This window comes from Botrytis deweyae (genome assembly GCF_014898535.1).
Source record: "Botrytis deweyae strain B1 chromosome Unknown BDEW_021, whole genome shotgun sequence".
NCBI classification, from domain to species: domain Eukaryota; kingdom Fungi; phylum Ascomycota; class Leotiomycetes; order Helotiales; family Sclerotiniaceae; genus Botrytis; species Botrytis deweyae.
The window spans coordinates 280,905-302,530 of record NW_024066228.1 but is presented as its reverse complement, the minus strand read 5'-3'; the positions used below and the strand labels follow the sequence as shown (position 1 = coordinate 302,530).

Sequence of the window (21,626 nt, the reverse complement as noted above, 5' to 3'; positions counted from 1 at the left end):
TTCGACCAGAACAATGATGTCCAAGGGAGAATAAGAGAGTGCTTGGCCGTGCCTAAAATTTGTACCGTTAGCTTCGATTGCGATGTTGATTCCACAAAGTCGTTCGTCAGGAAGAACAGAGAGAACTTTCGGAAAAATCCTTAGCAATTGATCAATTACGTTTGAGGCATGGAGAGCGTTCGAAAGATAGGGATTGTATTCGATATCTGGGCAGGTCGCGAGACAGTGGCATTGTTCAGAGATCGTGTGAAAATAAGCTCAAAGATTTTACAAAGAAGTAATGGATTTCTTTGTTTATACTTCAACAAAGGAATCCGGAGAACAGAAGTTGAACAATGTCATTGTTCCTTCTATAACTCTCGGAAAGTAAGTCTGGATTGTACCCCCTTTCTTTTCTCGTTAAGAACTCAAATACTCATTCCCGATTCAATAGAACAGAGCACACAAAAACTCCTACAAATATTCATATCAACTTAGCTTAGAAGCCGGACTTTTTTTAGCTACAGATCAACAATCAATCAATAAATCTATCAAGATGTGCTTTGCAAATCGAAGTCGCTGCAAGCGATGCAGCAAGGAAACCATCCAATACGTTTCCAAATGTGAGCAATATCCCGAGGTCACTACCGAAACCACTACCCACGCCATTCGAGGCCGACATCGCAGAATCAGATGCTGCAAGGAATGCAGACGCACCGAAAGACAACGAGCGGCGGAAGAAGCTGCATCAACCACGATACATCACCAACAAGCCAAAGCCATCATCGAGTGGCAAAGATTGGAGCGACCGCTTCCATTGACCGATGAAGCTATTGCTAGTAAGTACGCTGAACTTTTCTTGAACAAAGAGAGACTTCATCCTTACTGTATTGGCTTTACTGACTTTCATAGTAACTACCTTTTAGGACACAGACAACATCTCGCGGCCCGTTCTAAAGACGTCATGGACGCACTTGCAGAAGTCGATCATGATTTGACCGTTGATGAATTTCAAGTTGTCTCTGTGGTCCTTACTGAAGATGCAATGTTGGACGAGTGTCTTCAAAGACAAGCCGAAATCGATTCTGGCACCAGAACCATGACCGAATCCGACCAGGGATTTTCCCTCCACGAAGTTGGCAGCACGCGAAACTTTAACCGAGCCATGGAAACGCTCACATCGGCAGCGAGAAGAAACAACTTCGGAACCTGGACCGAAGACACGCCGGACCGTTATGTTTCCGAAGACAGAGTTCGTCGGGAAATCATCTCGTACGTCGACGCCTTGGAACGTTCCAACGCAAATGATGAGAGAATCGACAGATTCATCGGCCAGGTCATGCGCAAATTCGAAAAGGACGAGGAAACCTTCGACTTTGATCCCAACGCGCGCAACTTGTCGAGTGAATTGCCTGTATGGGGCAGAGTTGAAGATCGCAAGACTTTCTGCGAATGGAAACACGAGAACGAACATTCTTTCGAAAGCCTCAAAGGAAAATTTGACAGATGGTATACAATCATTAATCAGTACCGAAAGTATTTGGTAGAAGTTGCTCCCGCCCAAGCTACTTTATTCTCCATTTCACGAAACACGATTGCCGCACGCATGTTTCGGGCTCTCGCTGGGAGACCCGAACCAGCACCTTTAGCAAAGGTACCCGAGCCCGAACAACCCGAAATCCAGCCACAGGATGACGACGATGATGAACTTAGTTCCTTGGATCTAAGCGATTACATTGATTCTGATGCTGGGGACGATCCGTCTAGTCTGGCATTATCCGAATCCGAAAACGAATCCAGCGAAAGAGAGATGACACCCTCGCGACAACGAATCCAGCAAACCCTTGCCGGACTCGGACAATTGGTTCAAATCTCCAACGAATTCATCCGCGAACTCCCTGGTCTACATGATACCGGCGCTGCGTATCTCAACCAATGCATTCGCTTCCTCGACGACCAATTAGCTCGCGATAGCTATCCCACCGAAGCAGAGTGGGAGATTGTGAGACAGTACACCGCAAACGCCATGGAGATGCTCACGCATCTGAACGAGGAACGGAATGCCCGAGCGAGCAGACACGTCGCGCAAGCCGAAGAACCTCGCGTGTGGCGCGAACCCACGCCAGAACCTGAACCCTTTTTCGTGGATGTCACGCCGATGGAGGTTGGGGTCGTCGAGGAGGAGCCCGATAATATCGCGTATGGCCGTCGCAGTATCTTTGGTGTTCCATCGCCAGCGGAAGGCGAGTGGCTACGGGTAGAGGATGGAGGTGCGGATGGAAGTGAGGATGGGGATGTGTGGCGTGGTGAATTGTTTGAAGAGGATGAATAGTTGTTCTGAATAGCTTTCTTTGTCTTCTCTCTCATTTCATTATCCATTGTCATTGTCCTTTATCTTTTCTGAACAATCATGAAATGACCCACGAGATATGACGAATTTCTTTCTTTGTTAGGAGTTTGGTGGAATGGGGGAATTATGGGATGTGAAGGAACAATCAATGAATGGCCTTGTACAATATAGAATAGAACAGAACATACAATAAATTTATACAAAATAGAAATTTAAATAACATGCAAATAAACCTCAATCCTAAGTGACACGTGAAATGACAGATTACATTGCAATTCCCATGAATAAAAACTTATCTAAACACCATGCAAACTAAGCATTCCCTTAGAGCAAGCACTTGACTATAGAATCCGCTCACTCGTTGCATATTCTTACAAGACCAATACAATAGTAGGTCACTTATCATCATCAACATCTTGGCTACTACTTCAATCCGGATTCCAAATCTTCATTCATCATCTTCCCCACATAAGAAGGATATCAGTAGATACTATAAACATATCCATCTCCGATCACTCCTTAGTACTACTAACCAATACAGATAGATTTCCTATAACCCAAGAGCTGCCCGAATCAACATGAAGTCATAGACCACGAATCCATATATGAAGATCCACAAACCAGCACCCACTTAGAATTTCACCAAGCATGTCTTCCTTCGTACCTACCTATGTATTTCTGCATCCTCACTTTCACTTTCACTTTCACTTTCACCTTCACCTTTACCCTCCTCTTTCCTCCCCCTCCCCCTCCCCCTCCCCTAGTATATTCCCAATAAATTCCCTAGCGCCAAATCGAATTTTCGCCAACTAGGTACCTACTACTCTCAACTTAATCCCTCACCTCACCTCATCTTCTCTCTACACATTCTCTACTCATCCCTCTCGTCTTTTCTCGATACGAGAATAAACAGCGATAGCGGTAATCCCCAGTGTTTGAATCACACTCCTCTCTCCTCATTTACTCATCTCATCTCCCCACGAGAAGCTTTCGAGATCTCGAGAACGGTAAGTGTATTCTTTTGTGCGCAATATAGATGAGTGCGAGTCTCGGGAATGGTTGTATACTGATTGTTTCATAGATTGAATTAGATTAGATTACCGAGTCCAAGATTGTAGCCAATATCGAAATTTCCAGCTCCATGAGACGACCTATCGCGTAGCGATTTCAAGTCCGAGTTTATTCAATTGAGAAAGCAACGGTATGTATTCTATCTCGATCTCAAGGCGTAAATATTTATATTTGCAGTCATGGAGGGGAGGCGAAGTGAAAAATATTAAAGCTAATGCGATGCACAGGACCTCGAATCTCATCTCGAAGAATTCATCAGCGCATCTCAAGTAGCACTAGACCATATCGAGATCATGTGTCGTTCCATCTACAGTCTCGCATTCTGCGGCCACGAGTTTATTTCCGGCAAGCAGAAATGCGAAAGCTATTTAGCCTGGGAGGCAGCATGGGATCAAAAAAGTGCACCCCCTCCTGTATGTTCCACTCCCGCAGCCGATCCTCACGACGTGAAAACCTTCGATTACAACTGTTACGAGTGCAAGCCGAGGTTTAACACGTTTCGTCTGGATATGGTGGAGCGTCGCGACGACGCAAGTCTCATCAGGCGAGACATGGACAAGGCAATTGTGGCTGCTGGTGGCGCGTATACTGGAAAACAGAGATATGAGATGTTGAAGCGCTTTGAAGATTACAACCACGCTATCGAAATGATGTTTGAGGACGTCGAGCATGAATTCCACGGTACTCATAACGTCCTTGATCGTGTTCGGGGAGAAGCTGAGTCTGCCAAAAAGGAAGTTGCTGAATGGAAAGAGAGGTATGCGCAGTTGCTTTGGGACAAGAAAACACATGCTACTATGAACAAGAGTAGCGAGGCTTTGGGACAAGGCTGCACTCATCCTTCTGTTGATTATAAGTGTTCGTTTTGAGCATGAAGCTGTCGATCAATTTGTGGCTGTTATCAAAGGTGCCATGCTTCGCCAACTGTGCTTCAAATCCGGCACCTGGACTTTGTCCGTATCGGATCGCATCCAGATATCACCTCGACGGAAGTATGCGCGCGTCTCGAGAGTTGGCGAATAACGGAAATTGGCATATGTTGAAGAGTCGAATTTTCATCTCGAAGAAACATAATGCACAGTATCGTACAAAATCTAGAAATATCAATCAGGTAGCTCAAACTCAATAAAAAGCCTCCTCACTTCACATCACACACTCAAATAAATCATGACTCCAAAAATCTGATGCCCTATGGCTATGGGAAAAAATATATAAACGTAAAATTGACTGGGTATAAGTGTTGTTAAAACGCTAGGTATCATGTTGTTGAAAATGCGTCATTAAAAATCATAGTTTCCACCTCCTACTCTTCCTTTCTCTTCTCTTTCCTCATCACCTTACAACAGCCAGTCCAAGAACTTGCCCCACGCAGTCGTAGGTATCGGTTCTACCGGCGCAGAACTGGCATCGAATCTTCCGGAAAACAAATCCACGTCCTTCGATCTCGACACCTTAGTGCTCTTGAATATTTTCCAGAAAATATAGGGCGCAATGTAGATGACGATACCGATATAACTAGCTATGAAATCCGCCGTGCTCCAGTTGCCCTTGATGAAAACACCAAAACCGGAGAAGATAACAATGATTCCGGAGCCAATGGCACCGACATATGCGGCGAGTGGTTGGCAACGTCCTTTGAAAGGGAGGTTATTACGATCAACTCCTTGAGCAATGCATGCGTGATGGTAACGGATATAACAAATGCAGAGAGTCATCCAGGCAAGAAGACCCGCAACCGTACTGAGGTTGAGAAGCCAAGTAAATGCCTGTGCTGCGCCTCCGGAACCGAGACTTAGATATGCTAGCGGACCGAATGCGAAGGATACGATGACAGCCCAGTATGGTACACCCCATCTGTTGACCTTGGCGAAACATTGAGGCGCTTGGCGATCAACTGCCATGGCGACGATCATACGCGCACCAATGTAGCAGTAACTATTTCCGGCGGACCAGGCGGAGGTAAGGATACATGCGTTGACAATAGATGGGAGTACGGAGATTCCGGCGTTCTTGATCGCGATGACGAAAGGCGAGGAATTGGCGTTACCGGTACCACTTACGAGAGCTGGATCGTTGGAGGGAATGATCATTCCGATGAGAAGCGTACCGAGAACATAGAAAAACAGGATTCGATAGGTGACACGCTTGACGGCCTTGGGGATCGATTTGTGTGGGTTTTCGGTTTCCGCGGCGGCGACAACGACGGTTTCAACACCGATGTAGGAGAAACTGGCGTTGATGAATGCACTAAAGAATGCGAGGAAGTTACCTTTGTTCCCGGTGATTCCATCGTAGGGAACGAATGGACCTGGATCTTTCCAATATCTAAATCCGACGGACTCGTGATTGGGTGCGCCTCCGGCTGTGATAACTATAGAGACGATAATCAATCCTAAGAAACAAAGAATTTTGATGGAAGCAGTGACGACCTCTGCTTCACCGTAGAACTTGACGTTAGCGATATTGATGAGGAAGATCGCGACGAGTCCTATAGAAATCACGAGAGCGGGTGTGATGTCTGTCCAGTAAGATACTACGATGGCGGCTGCTGAAACTTCCGAAGCAATAGCAATGGTGTAGCAATAACCGTAGGAAATGGCGAGAGTAAATCCAAGAGCAGGATCGACGAATCGAGTTGCAAAATGGGGGAAAGATCCAGCAGTTGGGAACTATGACTTGTGAGCTTTTGTTTGGTGAATGTCAGGTGATTGACCTGTGAAAACGTACCAGAGTGGCCAGTTCACCAATTGACTCCATTACACACCAAAGAAGAAGACCGACAACACTGTAAGCCCTAGAAATTGTGTTAGTACCAATTCGAGCGTTGTAACATCTGAACCGACTAGGCGTTGACTTACAATAGCAAACCCAAAGGACCAGCATTTGCTAAAGCTGCACCAGTACCGATGAAAAGACCCGTACCAATACCACCACCAAAACCGATAAAGGTAACATGTCTAGCCTTCAATCTTCTCTGTGTATGTCCCACCCCACCGACACCATAAACGGCATCCAGATGACCTGAAGCCGAATGAACTACCTCTCCATTTGCGATATCTGGTTTTCCCGGATTATCCAATGAAGTTTGAGACGGCGTCCCGTGGATACCCAATTCTTGTGAGGTGTAAGTCTTGTTCGACATGGTGGATACTTTGAATGCAGCTAAGAATTCAATTCTCTATTCACCAATACGATATAGACGCTTCTCAAAATGGATGAGAAGGATGGATAGATGTTGTAGAATAGGTAATGGTAATGGAAATGAGAAAAAAGTGAGGGAGACATCAACGCGTCTGGATAATTTGACACTTTTATTCCCTGTTGAATAAAAATTCTCCATCCCTGATGGAAGCACGCCATCACCGAGATAGTTGTCGAAATGTGAGAGAAATCCCTACGTCTAGTCTAGACATCGGGGACCATCCTGTCCTTCGAACAGTTGCCACAAAAAAATGAAATTCTCAAGTAATATTTTCACCTTAGGACGAAAGCACGGGAGAAAAAGATGATGGTAAGCATTCAGGGGTTTTACTTGGCTAGGCTTAGTTCGCGAAGGTTTTTGCTTTAGTCCAACAGTCTAACCGTCGGAAATGATTTCATATTGTGGTAGATCTTCGGCATATGGAAGAAAGATTGGGTCAACTGTTGACCGTCGAACCATCATCTGCGTTGCGTTGCTTACCTAATATATCTGTCTACTCGATGAAAAGTTCTAACCCCGCCACTTTGTGTATTCGGTGGACAGTGGAAACGGGTGGTGACTGGATATACCTACGGAGGTAGGTAGCTGGAGGTACGATGTATGTACTCAGTAGATAGTCGACTTGATGGCCGACTCGGTGGGCTCGATGGGCTCGATTCGCTCCTATACCGGATTGTTAGAATACCATCCGAATCATTATTTATGGAGTATCGACTTCTTCTCATTCGTTAGTTTCGTTGATATGAGCCAATTGTCCCACCCAAAAATATTTAACTTTCAAAGTTGCGAAGCTTCAAAGCTTCAAAGTTTCAATTCTTCTTCTTCTTCTTCGCTTATCCTCCAGCTCCCACTAATGTCTGTCGAGTGTCCATCTACCCTTTTGAGTCCCTCTTCGCGTCTTCTAGTGAAATCTTCTAGTGAAAACTTAGTGGATTGTCATGAACGAACTAATAAATAACCGATCAAGGCAAGGCTCAAATCAACTAAAAATATAAGGTTTGATTCATGAAATTCTTTCACCGTAGGTAGCCAGCCATGCTCCGTAACGTATTCGTAGCGTATGGTTACAGTAAATTCGGAGGGGAAAAAAAGGAAGAAAAATTCAAACAAAAATAAAAACGATGGGTCAGTCAAGGTGGTCCTCAACTCGCAGAATGCGGCTTCTGTGGATCGAACACAGTGCCTCCAGATTAATGAACCGAAGTGAACTTCAGTCTGGCGCTCTCCCAAGTGAGCTAAAGCCGCTTGGTGTTGTGTTTGTTGTTGAGTGATGGCCGGATCTTTCGAATATATAGGAAGCTTAGACCCGGTGAGAGTTTTCCTTCTTACATTGCACTTCTTGGGGTTTGAAGGCGGCATGGTGAGTGTATGGATTCACAGAACACTTTCCAACTTTCAATAATTTAAGCAAATTCATTCTTCAACTGTTTGATATTAAAGTCCACATTTCGATTGTTTCATTTCTAATCAACAATTACAACAATTTTTAAAATAGATGATTTAAAACATCAAGAGATATTCACAAGTCCATTTTTGCTGTGTCCCGTCAGTCCATACATCCGTTAATGGTCCTGTCCCGTCAGTCCATACATCCGTTAATAGTCCTGTCCCGTACTAGATATCCGTGCCATATCTATTTCCATTTCTAACAAAGGCCACTCCATCTTCAATAAATGACCATTGTTAGGAACTCTTATTTTAAGCATTGAGCAGTGCACGACAGCAAATCGATGTGATAATTGATTTGGGTTGCATATCATGATGAAGTTATGCCAGCCACTTGGGCGAGCATAAGAATTGTTGACCTTGCAACTCCTCAAGATGATATATTTGTAATTACCTAGATAAGCGCTAATATCTTACATCGAAATCCAATAACTAATTGTCCGCCTCTATTCATAATCCAACCGCTGGGTATCTATAACGCCATAGAGAAATGCTCGCTATCTCTTCATCTCTCTCTAATCAATCCTCTGCTCCCTGTCTCTTCGTCTCTCTCTATTCAATTCTCTGCTCCCTATCCGGCGCGAGTAAAGGATCTTCTTCATCCAATGGTGTATCACCTCCATTACCTTTGTACAGAATGTAATGCTGAACAATGAAAATGACATCGAAGAAGATGCTCACATTGCCCAACATGAGTTTGACTGGATTGCCCGTTACTCCCGACCAATCTCCCTGTAGATAACTATCAATCCCTAATTGTAAAATGGATAGGACTCCACCTGCGAAATCCAGTAGTATCCCCCCTATTGACCAACCAGTGGTGGATCGGTTGCGATAATTCGTAAGAACTTGAGGCATATATTTAACAGTCGTGATAACTAGTTTGACATATGATACGACATAAACCTGTGAGAAGTGATGTTAGCACAAGTGTAACCAAATGACGCAGCTTGACCTCAACTTACCACATCGATCCATGCCCACCCTCTTACAACATCTTCATCCTGTCGCGCAATGACAACAACCACCGAAGTCGCGACTCCAACAATACATGCTACCGACAAACCCATGATAGATTTGCTAACTCTTGCGCCGGGGCCCCTTTTACCTCGTTTATCGAATCCCCAAATCGATGGTTCATATTGTGATATTATGACAAAGCACATGAAGAGGGCGTGAACAGCGAAAGCGAGATCATTGAATTGAACAGTCGGGGTATGCCCATTATTTCGCAAAGCATATTCACGTCTGATTTCTGGCGCATAAAGGAATGAGACTGTAGATACAAAGTATGCAGCAAAGCCTAGCACGTTGAGGAACGGGAAATCGATTGCGGCTCCTGAAGTAGATTTGCGCCTAAAGTTCAAGATTGGTTGGGGATAAAAAGATAGCGACCAACATGTTGTGTATATCCAACCGAACAAATAGGAAAGAAACTGAAGGAATGCAGTGGTCATTATGAAGAATATGTCATGAATGGCGACAATTTGTAAATGAGGGTATCGATGTCAAAGTAATCTGTAAGTGAAGAGTCAACATGATCAAGGTCTCATCCAAGTAGACCATCACGTGTGAGCACGTACTAAATTTAGAGTAACATTGAATGATTCAGTTTAATCCCGGCTCCCGGTTGTAGCGCGAGATTTTATCTTGATCTTATCGCAAAAGTCAGTGCTCAAATTTGATATCTTATCAGATTGATGCGATCCCATCCCTTTATCCGTGTATCACTTCACAAAACACTTCACCTCGTAAACATCGTTGATTGTTCGAAGAGACTTCAACGAAAACATTTCAACGAACATCTCTACCTTTTCATACATCCCCATATAAACTCACAACAGTACATCGAGGTTGCGATTTCAACAATAGAAGAAGTGCTTCGCAAACCATGACGCCCCTCACATTCCTTGACCTCCCAGGAGAAATTCGTAACCACATCTACCAATTACTCCTCATCATCCCATCCATATCAATACCCCGTCGTCTAGGAAGTGATCCACATATATATCCACAAATTCTATCCGTCTGTCGAAGAGTCCATGATGAAGCCGAACAAATCCTCTACGGTAGCAATGTCTTCATAGCACATCCCAATCTTCTTACGGGACTACCGCGCTTGCGTTGGAAATATAATACTATCAGCTCCTCCAGATTGATATCTAATATCAAGAAATACTATATAATTGTTCGACTGGATTGCGATCCGAATTTCTCTGCAAAGAAAGCAGAAGAAGCTTTTAGCGAGGTGGATGAATTGACAATAAGGGTTGAACAATCTACGTTTAGGGGTTCAGATTATAAGGTTCTGAGACTCTTTGAGGGTGTGCGAGGAGTGAAGAGAGTAAGGATTTATGGGAGCGTAACTGGTTTTCCTGCATATGTTGAATGGTTGCAGGGAGTTATGATGACGCCAAAGAAAGTTGATGTTGCACCGTTTCAAAGCCAGAAGAGTAATATCATCGGCGAGCCTTGGGATGGAAGTTGAAATGTTTTGTCTAGGTTGTGCTCGCGTCCATTTCATCCTCCCTTCAATAGTTGAATATGAAATGGATGGCTATACAGCTGTGATGTTAAGTCAATTTCATGAAAACTTGCCCACTGGAGCTTGCATATTGCGTATATTTCAGATGACAAGTTACCATGCAACTTGCACGATGCAAGTGAATTAAGGTTACATTGGATCTTTCAAACATTCAATAAACGCAAGCAAAGCGTGAAAACAGGCCGGGCAAATACACCTTTACCAGGGCAGCTACATGATCTATGGGATGTCAGTTGTGCTCCAATTTGATGAATGCAGCCCCTTTTATTAGCATTCAACATCAACCAATTTCCCGGTACATAATTTTTCCAGTCTTTTAAAGAGACACAAAGTCCTTGGTGGATGCATCTTTGAAATGAATCTAATCTTCCAAGTGAGCTGAATCTGTAAGATTACGCAAAACTTCTAGATTCACGGACATGTGCAAAAGGGAAGTTGAAGATTTCAGACTATTCCAATCTTACCAGGGAGTTCAATTTTTCGGTTGATTGAAGTCTCCCTGATGAAGATAAGTAGAAGTCGTAAATTCTTTTGGAGATTCTACACAATCTTAATGTCTGAATGAGTTTAATCTCGGGTGAATTGAATCTCTTGGGATTGGTTGAAGATTTCAAACGAGCTTTTTGCAGAGACACTCGATAAACTCCATCTATCCTCACCAACAATCATTCGAAATATGGTTTTGATTCACTTTACCATTGATATCAAATTGGAATACAATGATACCTATATATAGACACCGTAGAGAGAATATTGTAAGACGAAGGTGAGAATATATTTCTTCCTTTCTGCATAACCTCTTACCATTATTTTCCACCAACAGAGCTGCTTCCCGAAATGGTGGCAAGCTACAGAACGACAAACATTAATTCTCTTCTTCTCGCAACTTCTCTCATATTACTACAACAACTTTATTCGACAATCATTTTCCAATCATACTTCGATCCATTCTTTCAATAATACCCACCATTCAAAATCCTAAATATGGCCTCCAACAGCGTTTGTCTCTTCTTAGATAAGGTTCCTCTAGAAATCAGGACTCAGATCTACAAAGAACTACTAGTCAAAAAGATTCTGGGCACTGCAGATTCTGTATCCAGAAGTGCGAGCTATGGAGCTGATACAATGTACGACTTATCCCCACAGTTATTGAGGGTCTGCCATCAAATTTACGTCGAGGCCTTGGATATTCTGTACAAAGAAAATACCTTCTACATCGCATGCTTTCGGGTTGATAATCACCTTTCTATGGATATGGGTGCAGAAAGTGATGATGAAAATCCAACGGCCGTACAGTATGTTGAAGGACCTCTGGTGGAACTATGCCCTCTTATGAGATACCAGAACAACCAAAGCAAAATGCCATTTCCAATTCCAAGTCTTGGTAATTGCTCTACTGTGTCGAGAGTTCGCAAGTGGCGGGTGGTAGTTAGTAGACTCACATCTTCTGGTGGCAGTTGGGACCCAATTTGGAGTTTACGTGACTTTTGCGAAGTCATCTCTCAAGATCCTCCGATATCGTTGGAACTCCTGATTCTGCCTTGCGGCTTGGACTATGGTCGGGACAACCATTATTCTTTCGACAGCTACGAGCAGATCTTGAAGCCTTTGAAAATCCTCCGCAATATCCAGACATGTGCAATCAAAGAAGCTTGCGCAACCGATGTTCCTGATGTCATTCAACTCGCTGATGATGGGTTAGTGAAGAAATTTAGAGAGGGAGATGAAGCTCTAGCAGACTGGGAACTTCCGACGGACTTGAAGACGGAGATAGAAACACTTACAACTGGTCAACAACCCCTTGATATCCAACACATGATGCATAAGAACCTCGTGGCTTACGCGCGAACCTTTGAGCGGTATCAACCCTACAAAATGCAAATGGGCGTAAGACGAGAGGATATCACACGGATTGATCCTAGGTGCCTTGAGTACGCTGAGTTCCTCGATACAGGTTCTTTCAATCCTTTTATCGAGCCAACCCTTCATCCACTTGAATTCGAACTTCGCAACTGTCAAGACGCTGTCATGAATTCAGGCGAAGACGAATGGACATTCAAAGAACATCGCAAGCACGCCCTTACGCACCTCGAGCGACAATGGAATCAAATCATGAATGCAAATCATGAACTAACGACATTTATAAAGACAGAGAAAGTTCCCGGCGGCATATTCGATGCTGTCGAGAGAAGGAATGAACAATTAGGATTCTCAAACAATACATGGGAAATGCGAGATCCAAACAGGCAACAAAAGATCTGCCTCGCTTTAGTATACCTCAAGCGCTACGCCAAAGCTTTCAAAAGACATTCAACCTCTGCGATAGAAGCCCAGATTCAATCCCAACATCATCTCTACAACAGCCACTACAAAAACCTACCACGCGATCGTCTGATCAAGCACTTAATGACAGACCACCAAGTCGGCAAAATCCGCCACTTCATCACAAAGTTCAGCACGGCGGTCGATATGTGCGATCAACAATATCTCGAAATCTTGACGGCACGAAAGGCGCTCTTCGATTACGACGGATTGGGAGAATACGAATGCGGAGATTTCAATTTACACAAGGGATTATCGGTAGAAATGATTGATTGGAGTGTGAACGAGCGAGATTTGACGCCGCAGCAATCGTTGGAATCGGATGATTATTATGGCGAGGATAGCGATGATGAAAGTGGTTGGTCTAATTATTACTGAGCTTCTGGGTCGGGGTCTTTGGAGCTGGAGCTGGATATTGAGTGTATTGATCAGCGTGGGTGATTACTTTTATGGCATGGGTTTTAGTTGTTAGAATTGTAGGAATTATACAAGCGCGTCTTTGTTTTGAGGAATGTGAGGAATCGTTTTTGTGTTGTGACTTTAGTTTGTGATTATCTGTTTAGGAGTACTTGTGAAGTTCTAAGGATGGAGTGACTTGATTATTGAATGAATGGATCTTTGAAGTAGGAGAACTTTTCCTAACATATTTGAAGCCTTTATTTATCATTGGGATCCCCAATGCTGGATATTCACTTAACACATTCAAGAGTTCGAAAGTTTGAGGGTATTCACAAATATTCATTCTAGAAAAAGATACATACGACAAAGATGACACAACTTAAAGAACAGAAACGATCTGCAAAACCAATGTAAAATTGCAATTACTAAAGGGGAATCCTACATCACGCACTAAACGCCCTTCTCTATATGCAACCGATGCACTCCCCATTCTAATTTTGACGCCAGCCCAAATAGCACTACCTCGCTCTGCCTGTCCTAAAAAGCAACCCAATTGAGACTATTGATTTAACTAGCCTTTGGCTCAATTTCGATCAATACTATCCAGCTCTGGGAAATACTGCGCGATTTTATTTCTGCTATCGGAATTTTTGGTCAGCTCTGGCGTATCAGGCGTATCTATGTAATCGACTCCTGATATTCCATTTGATGCACCAGCATTCATTGTGTTAGCTGGTATTTGTACGATTGCAGGAGCAGGAGCCGCAGCTCGCTTCTTTTTGGTGTTGCCTTGTTCTCCAGACTTGTTGGAAGGAATCGAGGGACGAGATGCTGCGGGTGTGGCATGTCTAATATCTGAGATTGCTGAGGTGTGTGATGCGTTATTTACCGTATTGGGATCATAATTTTCTCTTGGTGATAACATGGCTGATGATGGGTTGATTGTTCTGGCAAGTGACTGATGTAATAGTGTAGACCCAGTAGGAGCTGGTGTAGGAGCTGGCGTTGATTTTTCATTGGTGACGAGACCCTTATCAGTAACGAATTGAGAGGATCGCGAATGATATGGGTTGTGGTTATAATACTCGTCGATAATTGGATGTACCATAACAGTTTGCTTGTGAATTGTCAAAGTGGAGTTGGTTGGAACCGTCACCCAGCTTTCTGTAAATGTATTAGAAATGTCTACTCCACATGGCTGCAGCAATAGTGCCACCAGACAAGCGAGTAAATGAAAATGCAGGATTTTGACGTGAGCCCCTGAAGAAATTTGAAAAATAAATCACTAGCCACCACACGAAATAGTCGAGCTTCAATCCTCGCCTGATCTTCGTCTATCTGCTGATGTGCAACATAAAGACGATTTTCCAATTCTAATTCCTCGTTTGGGTGATCTTCACGGGACAAAAGTCTTCACTCAATACCTAGGTAGAACTCGGTTGTGGCAATAACTGCCGCTTTTCATCTTTGCCCTTGGCAAGATGAAGTAGTGGGGCACGGGATACAGAAGTAGGAAATAAGGGATAATGTTTACCTCTTTCGAATGTCAACGGCTCACTTGCAACGAGGACGATATCAGCACCCTTATCACGACGATCCATTTGATATTCGCCCTTGTTACTTTTGTCCTCCCATGTAGTGCCGGAAGAGTAGTACAGACTAGCTGCCTCATCGGTTTTGCTACTGACATAACGAGTACAGACAATACTATGTCCGTCTGTTATTGCAAAATTCAACAAGCTTCGAATATCCAAATTTTCTTCCTCGATTGTCTTTTCTGGGATTGCGGCAATGAAATCGTTGATCTGTTTGATGGTAGCTAGCATTGCATGCCTTAAAACAGTTGGACCAAATCCCTCGGCTGGTGGAGCACTTGGGTTATGACCCATTCTCTCGAGTGTGTCCAGGTATAATGCGAATGCCCATTCACTGTCGGTTCCTCCGTGAACTCCAAGATACCATTTGTCGGCGAGTCTTTCACCCAGGCGTCTTTTGATGTGTTTCCAACCACCCAATCCACCATTATGCATCCACATCAGACTCCCGTGGGAGAAAGGGTGGCAATTATCATCGCTGAGGGAACCTTCGGTCGTAGCTCGTACGTGAGCAAATATAAGTGGTGAAGCGGTCTTTGAAGCAATTCGTTGAAGGTTGATGCAGTTCCACGCAGGAATAGTAGATGTGAAGATACATGGCTCAGGTCCAAGTTCAGGTTCTGTGTAATAACCAATACCAAATCCATCGCCTGCAAACATCATGAGTCACCGTGTTCACGAACCACGAAGATCAGAAACTACTAACCATTGTGAGGTCTTCTCATGTCCAAACGAAGGCGAGAGTCGAAAGACTGATTAAGAATTGAGTGGGTGGGTTCCAAAATGATTTTAGAAAGCAAGATGGCATCTGAGCCTTTATATACCTTGCTATCATGAGTATTCTGCTGCTATCCAAGAGTTGGAGTTGTTTGGCTCACCAGAAAGCGACACATCTTGTCTTTCGTCGAGGTTTAGGTTCTTGAGACTTCGATACTTTGGGGGCAACTCTCCGAAAATTCAATGAATACAAATGGGATATGGCCGTGTAATATCTGTTGCTAACAAGTCAAGGAGCGTTGGGAGTTGTTTGCTCGCACTCAAGGGAGCAATCGCGAGGCTGAAGGGGAAATAACGGTATGGCGTAATCTGTTGGGTGCTGAGACATAAATTAAGATCCAAGCCCAACGAATAAAAGAAGCAAGTTGAGAAATTCCAATCTCGGCAGTAGTTTCATTGATGATTTGTAGATCCAAGAGTATGTACAACTAGGAATTGAGGATATACAGGAAATTTAGCAAACAAAATATTATAATTGTTGTGGAGTTGTTATCGTCTGATAACCCCTCAAGGCTGGACATTATGGGGGTTTCCTTTGATCTCATCCATTCTCTCTCAGCCGCCCGCCAAAATTGAAGTTCGTTATCAAGCCACAATCAAAACTCACCAGCCACAGACATTGCACGCCACTTCTGATTCGACCTTTATTCATGCAAGAACATGTGGAATTCAAACACCCATATACCAAGTGGACAACAAAACCAGCAGAATGAAATTTATTGCCTCATGATTTTACATTTTCCTAAAGGATTGATACAATCTTAAGTTTGCCCAGTATGAGTGGGAGGCTGCTATCGGCGAGGCTTCTGCCCGCGGCTCAACGTATCAACTCACAATCTGCCAGACATTTCCATCATAAGGCGGTATCTACCGCCGGTGGTCTACTCAGATCAGAGTCTGCCGTTCGTATTGCAAGAGGAAGATTATGGCCAGCAGGACATACACCATTCTCGAATGCTGTAGTCGTTCGAAATGCTTCATTTGTTCGCATCCTACCAAACATATTGTTAAAGTTTGCGAGAATACCTGCTCTTTTCGCTGGAGTGACTGTTGGTGGTTTAGCATATATTCAATACCAGGCTACCCGTTAGTTTATCCGCTCCTCCTGTTAAAAGCGTGCTAACTTTGGACATCTGCAGAGGCTGGTAATTATGTTGCAGACATCTTCAACTCAACAACGAATACTGTGTCTGGAGTAGCAGGCGGTTTGTTCGGCAGTGCAAAAGATATTGCAAGTCAAACACGATCAGGGTGGGAGAAAACAAAGGAATCCGTTGAGTTGCCTGAGTGGATGCAAAAGGTATTACGAATTCATGAAGAGATTGGGGAAGGAAATGGTGGAGGTGGGGGTGGGGGCCCTGGCGGGGAACCACCTAAACAAAGTAGAATGGGAGCTGCAGCTGCAGCAGGAAGTGCTGCCGCCTACGGATATGATCAATATTCAGAAGACGATAGATCTCCAGCAGTTGCTGCCCGAGATGACCAAATGATGGTTTTGACCAAAAAAATGATTGAGATCAGAACGATATTGCAGACTGTGGGACAGTCAAACGCTCTTACTTTACCATCAATTGTGGTTATTGGTTCACAATCATCGGGGAAAAGCTCTGTGCTAGAAGCAATCGTAGGACACGAATTCTTACCCAAGGGTTCAAATATGGTCACACGGCGACCCATAGAGTTGACCCTCGTCAACACCCCTGATTCACAGGCGGAATATGGAGAATTTCCTGCTCTTGGTCTAGGAAAGATTACCGACTTCTCACATATCCAAAGGACATTGACGGAATTGAATTTGGCCGTTCCTGACACAGAATGTGTTTCCGATGACCCAATTCAGTTGACCATCTCGTCACCCCATGTCCCTGATCTATCCCTCATCGATCTTCCTGGATATATTCAGGTTGTTGGTGAAGATCAACCCGCGCAATTGAAGCAGAAAATAGCCGATTTGTGCGACAAGTACATTCAGCCTCCCAATGTCATTCTTGCTATTTCTGCTGCAGACGTGGATTTAGCCAACTCAACTGCTTTGCGAGCAAGTCGAAGAGTTGATCCACGAGGTGAACGTACTATTGGTGTCATCACAAAGATGGACCTTGTCGATCCTGCCAGAGGAGTCTCCATCCTCAATGATCGAAAATACCCCTTAAGACTCGGTTATGTTGGTGTTGTGTCACGAGCACCACAACAATCACAAACTAGATCATTGTTCAAAGCAGGAAATGGAAGCATCTCGGAAGCCATCATCAAGAATGAGCACGCATTCTTTTCATCTCACCCTATAGAGTATGGACCTGATGCTGGACTAAATGTTGGCACTACCACTCTCCGTAAGAAGCTCATGCATGTACTCGAACAAACCATGGCGGCGAGTCTTCAAACTACTAGCGATGCCATCCACCAAGAGCTTGAAGAAGCAACTTATGAGTTCAAGGTTCAATATAATGACCGTCCTCTATCTGCAGAATCTTACCTTGCTGAGAGTCTGGACGCTTTCAAGCATTCATTTAAGGAATTTGCCGAAACTTTTGGGCGGCCACAAGTTCGTGAGATGCTAAAAGAAGAGCTTGATCAACGAGTGCTAGATCTTTTAGCAGCACGTTACTGGAACAGACCTATTTCGGATCTTTCACCTTCGTCACCAGAACCCAATACACTAGCCGAGCTCCCAACAGCTGACCCAGACTCCCTATTCTGGCATCGTAAACTTGATGCCTCTACCTCTGCCCTCACCAAACTCGGTATTGGTCGTCTTGCAACTCAAGTTGTAGCCAATGCAATTCAAAGCCATGTTGATCGTTTAATATCCCAATCGACGTTTGCAGCTCATCCATTCGCTCGTCAAGCTATCACCGATGCTGCAGCTGGCATTTTGAACGAGAGGTTCTATAGTACAAGTGATCAAGTTGAGAACTGTATAAAGCCATATAAGTTTGAAATCGATGTTGAAGACAGTGAATGGTCACGAGGTAGAGAAAATGTCACCTCTGTGTTGAAGAATGAACTCAAAGCTTGTGAAGATGCATCTAAGAATTTGGAGCAACACGTTGGTGGAAGAAAGAAGTTGAGAGATGTGATGAGTTTTGTGGATAAAGCTAGAAAGGGTGAAATTATTGTTGATGGTGACGCTAGTGGTGCTGGTGGATTCAGTTCTGCTTTATTGCAAAAAGGTATTTTCATATCCTCTTCTATCTTTTATGCAAATTGCTAACACTCCAATCAGGTCGTGAAGCCGTCTTTCTCCGCGATCGCTCTACCCTCCTTGCTCTTCGACTCAAAGCCCTAAAATCCCCCCAATGTGCCTCCTTGAAAAACAAGTACTATTGTCCCGAAGTCTTCCTCGACGTCGTCTCCACCAAACTTACCTCAACTGCTGTCCTTTTTCTGAACGTCGAACTTCTCTCCGAATTTTTCTACCAATTCCCTAGAGAATTGGATCAAAGATTAGGCAGAGGTTTAACAAAAGAAGAAGTTGAGAAGTTTGCGAGAGAGGATAAGAAGGTTGAGAGACATCTAGAGGTAATTAGGAGGAAAGAGTTATTAGAGTTGGTCTTGGGGAAAATGGAAGGGCTGAGAGATTTACGCGAGTTGGATAATGGGGAGGCAAGAAGACCTCAGAGGGGACCCAAGAATGGGAGGGGAGGACCTGGAAAGGAGGGTGTGAGAGGACCTGGTGGAAAAGAAAATGGAAGGGGTGGATGGAGTTTATTTTAGTTGATAGAACATTTTGGCGAAAATGGAATGTGAAGGGGAGGTTGGATTGATGAAGAATTACTAGCAAGCGAGCAAGCGAAAGCAAGCAATGAATATTCACGGCGTTAGGGATTGATTGAAAAGGAATAGTACGAAAATATTGTATATCCTTCTTGGGGTTGACGGTTGTTTGGTGGTGGTTGTCGAGGAGATAGATACCTATTCCTTTATCCGCTCTACATGACATGATGATGAATGCAACGACTTTTTTGGTTCTATTCTCAATCTTACTTTGCGTTCATTTTGTTTCACGTGTACGTGTCCTAGACTCGAATGTGAAGACTCCAATATGTGGGAGACGATGAAGATTTGGAGCAATGTATCGTGATTGAGTATGCAAATAATGGTATATTTAAAGTGATCAATGCTATTTGCACTACAAATCAGTGCCCCCTTTTCCATGAAAACCTTGGATGCGCCTTGTTACATCAAGAGGTGAATTGGAACTAGATAACTATTAATGGCCGCCAATTGTCCTGTCCGACCAATGCTCATAATCGTTGGCTCATACAAGAAGAATAAAACATAAAAGGTATCCCAATAAAATCATTTACCATCAACAACCAATTGTGTCGTCACTTCCCACTTCATCCCTCCACCTTTTCCATATCCACCCCCTAGTCTATTTCTAATCAAGGTCTTAATTTTCTCTCTCAATTTCAATACATTTCCTTCATCGCCCCTGACTCTTAACTTGAGATTTGCCATACACAATCCATAGTGTACTTGCCAAAATCTCGCTTCTTCAACAGTGGACACTGTTGGTTCGGACTCAATTTCCTTCATAACTTCTGAAACTCCAGCACCGGAGTAGGACATCAAAAGCATGAGTCCCTGAGCGGTAGCTAGACGGACACCGAGAAGGAACATGGAGACCGCGATGACGGTACAGAGAAGACGGTCGAGCCAGATATAGAGAGAAATGGTTAAGAGAGGGAGGAGAAGCATGATAGTGCTGCAACTAAGAGTTAGGAAATGCGAAGGATTTGAAAGGACGGAAGGGAGAAATGATATATAGGCGAAACGCATTGCTTTTCCTATTCTTGCGTGGTTCTTGAGCCCAATTGCTGAGACGAGAGTCGCTACTATTGAGAGTAAAGCGGCGGTGTCAACCGAGCCGGGACTAACTCGTTGATGAGAATGAGGGTGATGAGGAGAGTGGTCGCCTAATCCTTCCAAAACGTGTTTTAGGTTGTGAGATATAAGATCGAAACCCATGAAGAGTAGGAAAACCGACATGGCGAACCCCGCTAATACTTCTGCACGTTCGAGCCCAAATGGATGACGGATAGAAGATCGTTTCCAAACTTCGAAATTGCAGAATACATCCACCACGACACAAATAGTGGCAGATACGGCATCGAAAAATATAAGATGGGATAGGGCGGTAAGGGCGAGAGAACCTTGGGCGCTATAGAGAACGAAGGCGGATATCAAAGCGTGGCAGAGACACCAGGCTATTCGCGTAGTTTGTTCTTTGGACATGCTTTTCCATGCTTCTTTAAAGGTGGGTATGGGGAGAGAGGCGGGGAGTGCGAGGGGTGCTCGAGGAGGGGGCTCGAGGAAGATTTGATGTTGAGTTGAGACACTACTGTGTTTATATCTATGACCTCTTCGCTGGCCAATATTCTGGTACATTGTGTTAGTTGAGAGATCTAATGTCATTATTTAACATTCGCATACCGATTTGGCAACTGGCGCATCTTTTATAGTTTGTGTTTGAAAGTTAAAAGGATTCGCAGCTCCTCTGGCAGGTGGTACGCTCATCATTCCGTCTGGTTGAAGGTTGGGACTTGAGAAGCCCGAAGGAGGAGACATTGGGGTTCCCATTGAACCAAATCTACCTGAGTTTGAGAATGTAGGTGAGAGAGCATTGGGATCCAAAAGTATCTCTGAGTGCACGGTTCGTGAAGTGCCATCTTGGTGTTCCCATGTATATCTGCCTTGCTCTTGTGGAATAGGAGTTGGAGGAGTGGGTGTCCTCGGGGGTGCTGGAATAGGAAGGCTTGAAGCCATGGTTTGATATTTAGTAAATTTGGGGTTTCATGAAAACACGGTTCATCAATTGGTTGAAGATATCATCAATTCATCCATTTATTATGCGCAATTGGTACGAAACGTTTCGTAATTCGTCATGGAAAATGGTTGTGATATATAAATGGATCTGGTAATCTATCTGCTTCC

General features: G+C 43.9%; 9 protein-coding genes across 9 annotated transcripts; 5 read left to right on the top strand and 4 right to left on the bottom strand.

Moving 5' to 3' along the window:
* Positions 1 to 535: 535 nt before the first annotated feature.
* On the top strand, positions 536 to 2,311 carry EAE98_008243 (uncharacterized protein; the record flags this gene model as incomplete). The annotated part of the gene is made up of 1 exon (XM_038955866.1): positions 536 to 2,311. One exon carries the CDS (start codon positions 536 to 538, stop codon positions 2,309 to 2,311), a length of 1,776 nt encoding a protein of 591 aa, XP_038807732.1.
* A 1,382-nt stretch (positions 2,312 to 3,693) lies between these two features.
* On the top strand, positions 3,694 to 4,269 carry EAE98_008242 (uncharacterized protein; the record flags this gene model as incomplete). Its single annotated transcript, XM_038955865.1, has 1 exon — positions 3,694 to 4,269. The coding sequence occupies one exon, from the start codon at positions 3,694 to 3,696 to the stop codon at positions 4,267 to 4,269; it is 576 nt and encodes a 191-aa protein (XP_038807731.1).
* Positions 4,270 to 4,578: 309 nt separating this feature from the next.
* EAE98_008241 (uncharacterized protein) lies at positions 4,579 to 6,834 on the bottom strand. Its single transcript, XM_038955864.1, has 3 exons — positions 6,259 to 6,834; positions 6,128 to 6,194; positions 4,579 to 6,069 (listed from the first exon to the last, which is right to left on the bottom strand). Exons 1-3 carry the CDS (start codon positions 6,540 to 6,542, stop codon positions 4,738 to 4,740), a joined length of 1,683 nt encoding a protein of 560 aa, XP_038807730.1. The 5' UTR covers positions 6,543 to 6,834; the 3' UTR covers positions 4,579 to 4,737.
* A 1,286-nt stretch (positions 6,835 to 8,120) lies between these two features.
* EAE98_008240 (uncharacterized protein) lies at positions 8,121 to 9,593 on the bottom strand. Its single transcript, XM_038955863.1, has 2 exons — positions 9,014 to 9,593; positions 8,121 to 8,954 (listed from the first exon to the last, which is right to left on the bottom strand). The coding sequence occupies exons 1-2, from the start codon at positions 9,503 to 9,505 to the stop codon at positions 8,601 to 8,603; spliced, it is 846 nt and encodes a 281-aa protein (XP_038807729.1). The 5' UTR covers positions 9,506 to 9,593; the 3' UTR covers positions 8,121 to 8,600.
* Positions 9,594 to 9,939: 346 nt separating this feature from the next.
* Positions 9,940 to 10,536, top strand: EAE98_008239 (uncharacterized protein; the record flags this gene model as incomplete). The annotated part of the gene is made up of 1 exon (XM_038955862.1): positions 9,940 to 10,536. One exon carries the CDS (start codon positions 9,940 to 9,942, stop codon positions 10,534 to 10,536), a length of 597 nt encoding a protein of 198 aa, XP_038807728.1.
* A 1,041-nt stretch (positions 10,537 to 11,577) lies between these two features.
* On the top strand, positions 11,578 to 13,293 carry EAE98_008238 (uncharacterized protein; the record flags this gene model as incomplete). Its single annotated transcript, XM_038955861.1, has 1 exon — positions 11,578 to 13,293. The coding sequence occupies one exon, from the start codon at positions 11,578 to 11,580 to the stop codon at positions 13,291 to 13,293; it is 1,716 nt and encodes a 571-aa protein (XP_038807727.1).
* Positions 13,294 to 13,897: 604 nt separating this feature from the next.
* On the bottom strand, positions 13,898 to 15,802 carry EAE98_008237 (uncharacterized protein; the record flags this gene model as incomplete). Its single annotated transcript, XM_038955860.1, has 4 exons — positions 13,898 to 14,478; positions 14,849 to 15,559; positions 15,616 to 15,733; positions 15,788 to 15,802. The coding sequence occupies 4 exons, from the start codon at positions 15,800 to 15,802 to the stop codon at positions 13,898 to 13,900; spliced, it is 1,425 nt and encodes a 474-aa protein (XP_038807726.1).
* A 572-nt stretch (positions 15,803 to 16,374) lies between these two features.
* EAE98_008236 (uncharacterized protein) lies at positions 16,375 to 19,736 on the top strand. The gene is made up of 3 exons (XM_038955859.1): positions 16,375 to 16,772; positions 16,826 to 18,859; positions 18,913 to 19,736. Exons 1-3 carry the CDS (start codon positions 16,463 to 16,465, stop codon positions 19,401 to 19,403), a joined length of 2,835 nt encoding a protein of 944 aa, XP_038807725.1. The 5' UTR covers positions 16,375 to 16,462; the 3' UTR covers positions 19,404 to 19,736.
* A 252-nt stretch (positions 19,737 to 19,988) lies between these two features.
* On the bottom strand, positions 19,989 to 21,458 carry EAE98_008235 (uncharacterized protein; the record flags this gene model as incomplete). Its single annotated transcript, XM_038955858.1, has 2 exons — positions 19,989 to 21,071; positions 21,126 to 21,458. 2 exons carry the CDS (start codon positions 21,456 to 21,458, stop codon positions 19,989 to 19,991), a joined length of 1,416 nt encoding a protein of 471 aa, XP_038807724.1.
* Positions 21,459 to 21,626: the final 168 nt, after the last annotated feature.

Coding starts and splice junctions, on each gene's coding strand:
- EAE98_008240 (XM_038955863.1), bottom strand. CDS start 9,505: ATGACCACTGCATTCCTTCAGTTTCTTTCCTATTTGTTCGGTTGGATA. Junction 8,955..9,013: donor GGTGGGCATGGATCGATGTG/GTAAGTTGAGGT, acceptor CACTTCTCACAG/GTTTATGTCGTATCATATGT.
- EAE98_008241 (XM_038955864.1), bottom strand. CDS start 6,542: ATGTCGAACAAGACTTACACCTCACAAGAATTGGGTATCCACGGGACG. Junction 6,195..6,258: donor GGTCCTTTGGGTTTGCTATT/GTAAGTCAACGC, acceptor CACAATTTCTAG/GGCTTACAGTGTTGTCGGTC. Junction 6,070..6,127: donor TTGGTGAACTGGCCACTCTG/GTACGTTTTCAC, acceptor CACAAGTCATAG/TTCCCAACTGCTGGATCTTT.
- EAE98_008236 (XM_038955859.1), top strand. CDS start 16,463: ATGAGTGGGAGGCTGCTATCGGCGAGGCTTCTGCCCGCGGCTCAACGT. Junction 16,773..16,825: donor TATTCAATACCAGGCTACCC/GTTAGTTTATCC, acceptor GGACATCTGCAG/AGGCTGGTAATTATGTTGCA. Junction 18,860..18,912: donor TTCTGCTTTATTGCAAAAAG/GTATTTTCATAT, acceptor CACTCCAATCAG/GTCGTGAAGCCGTCTTTCTC.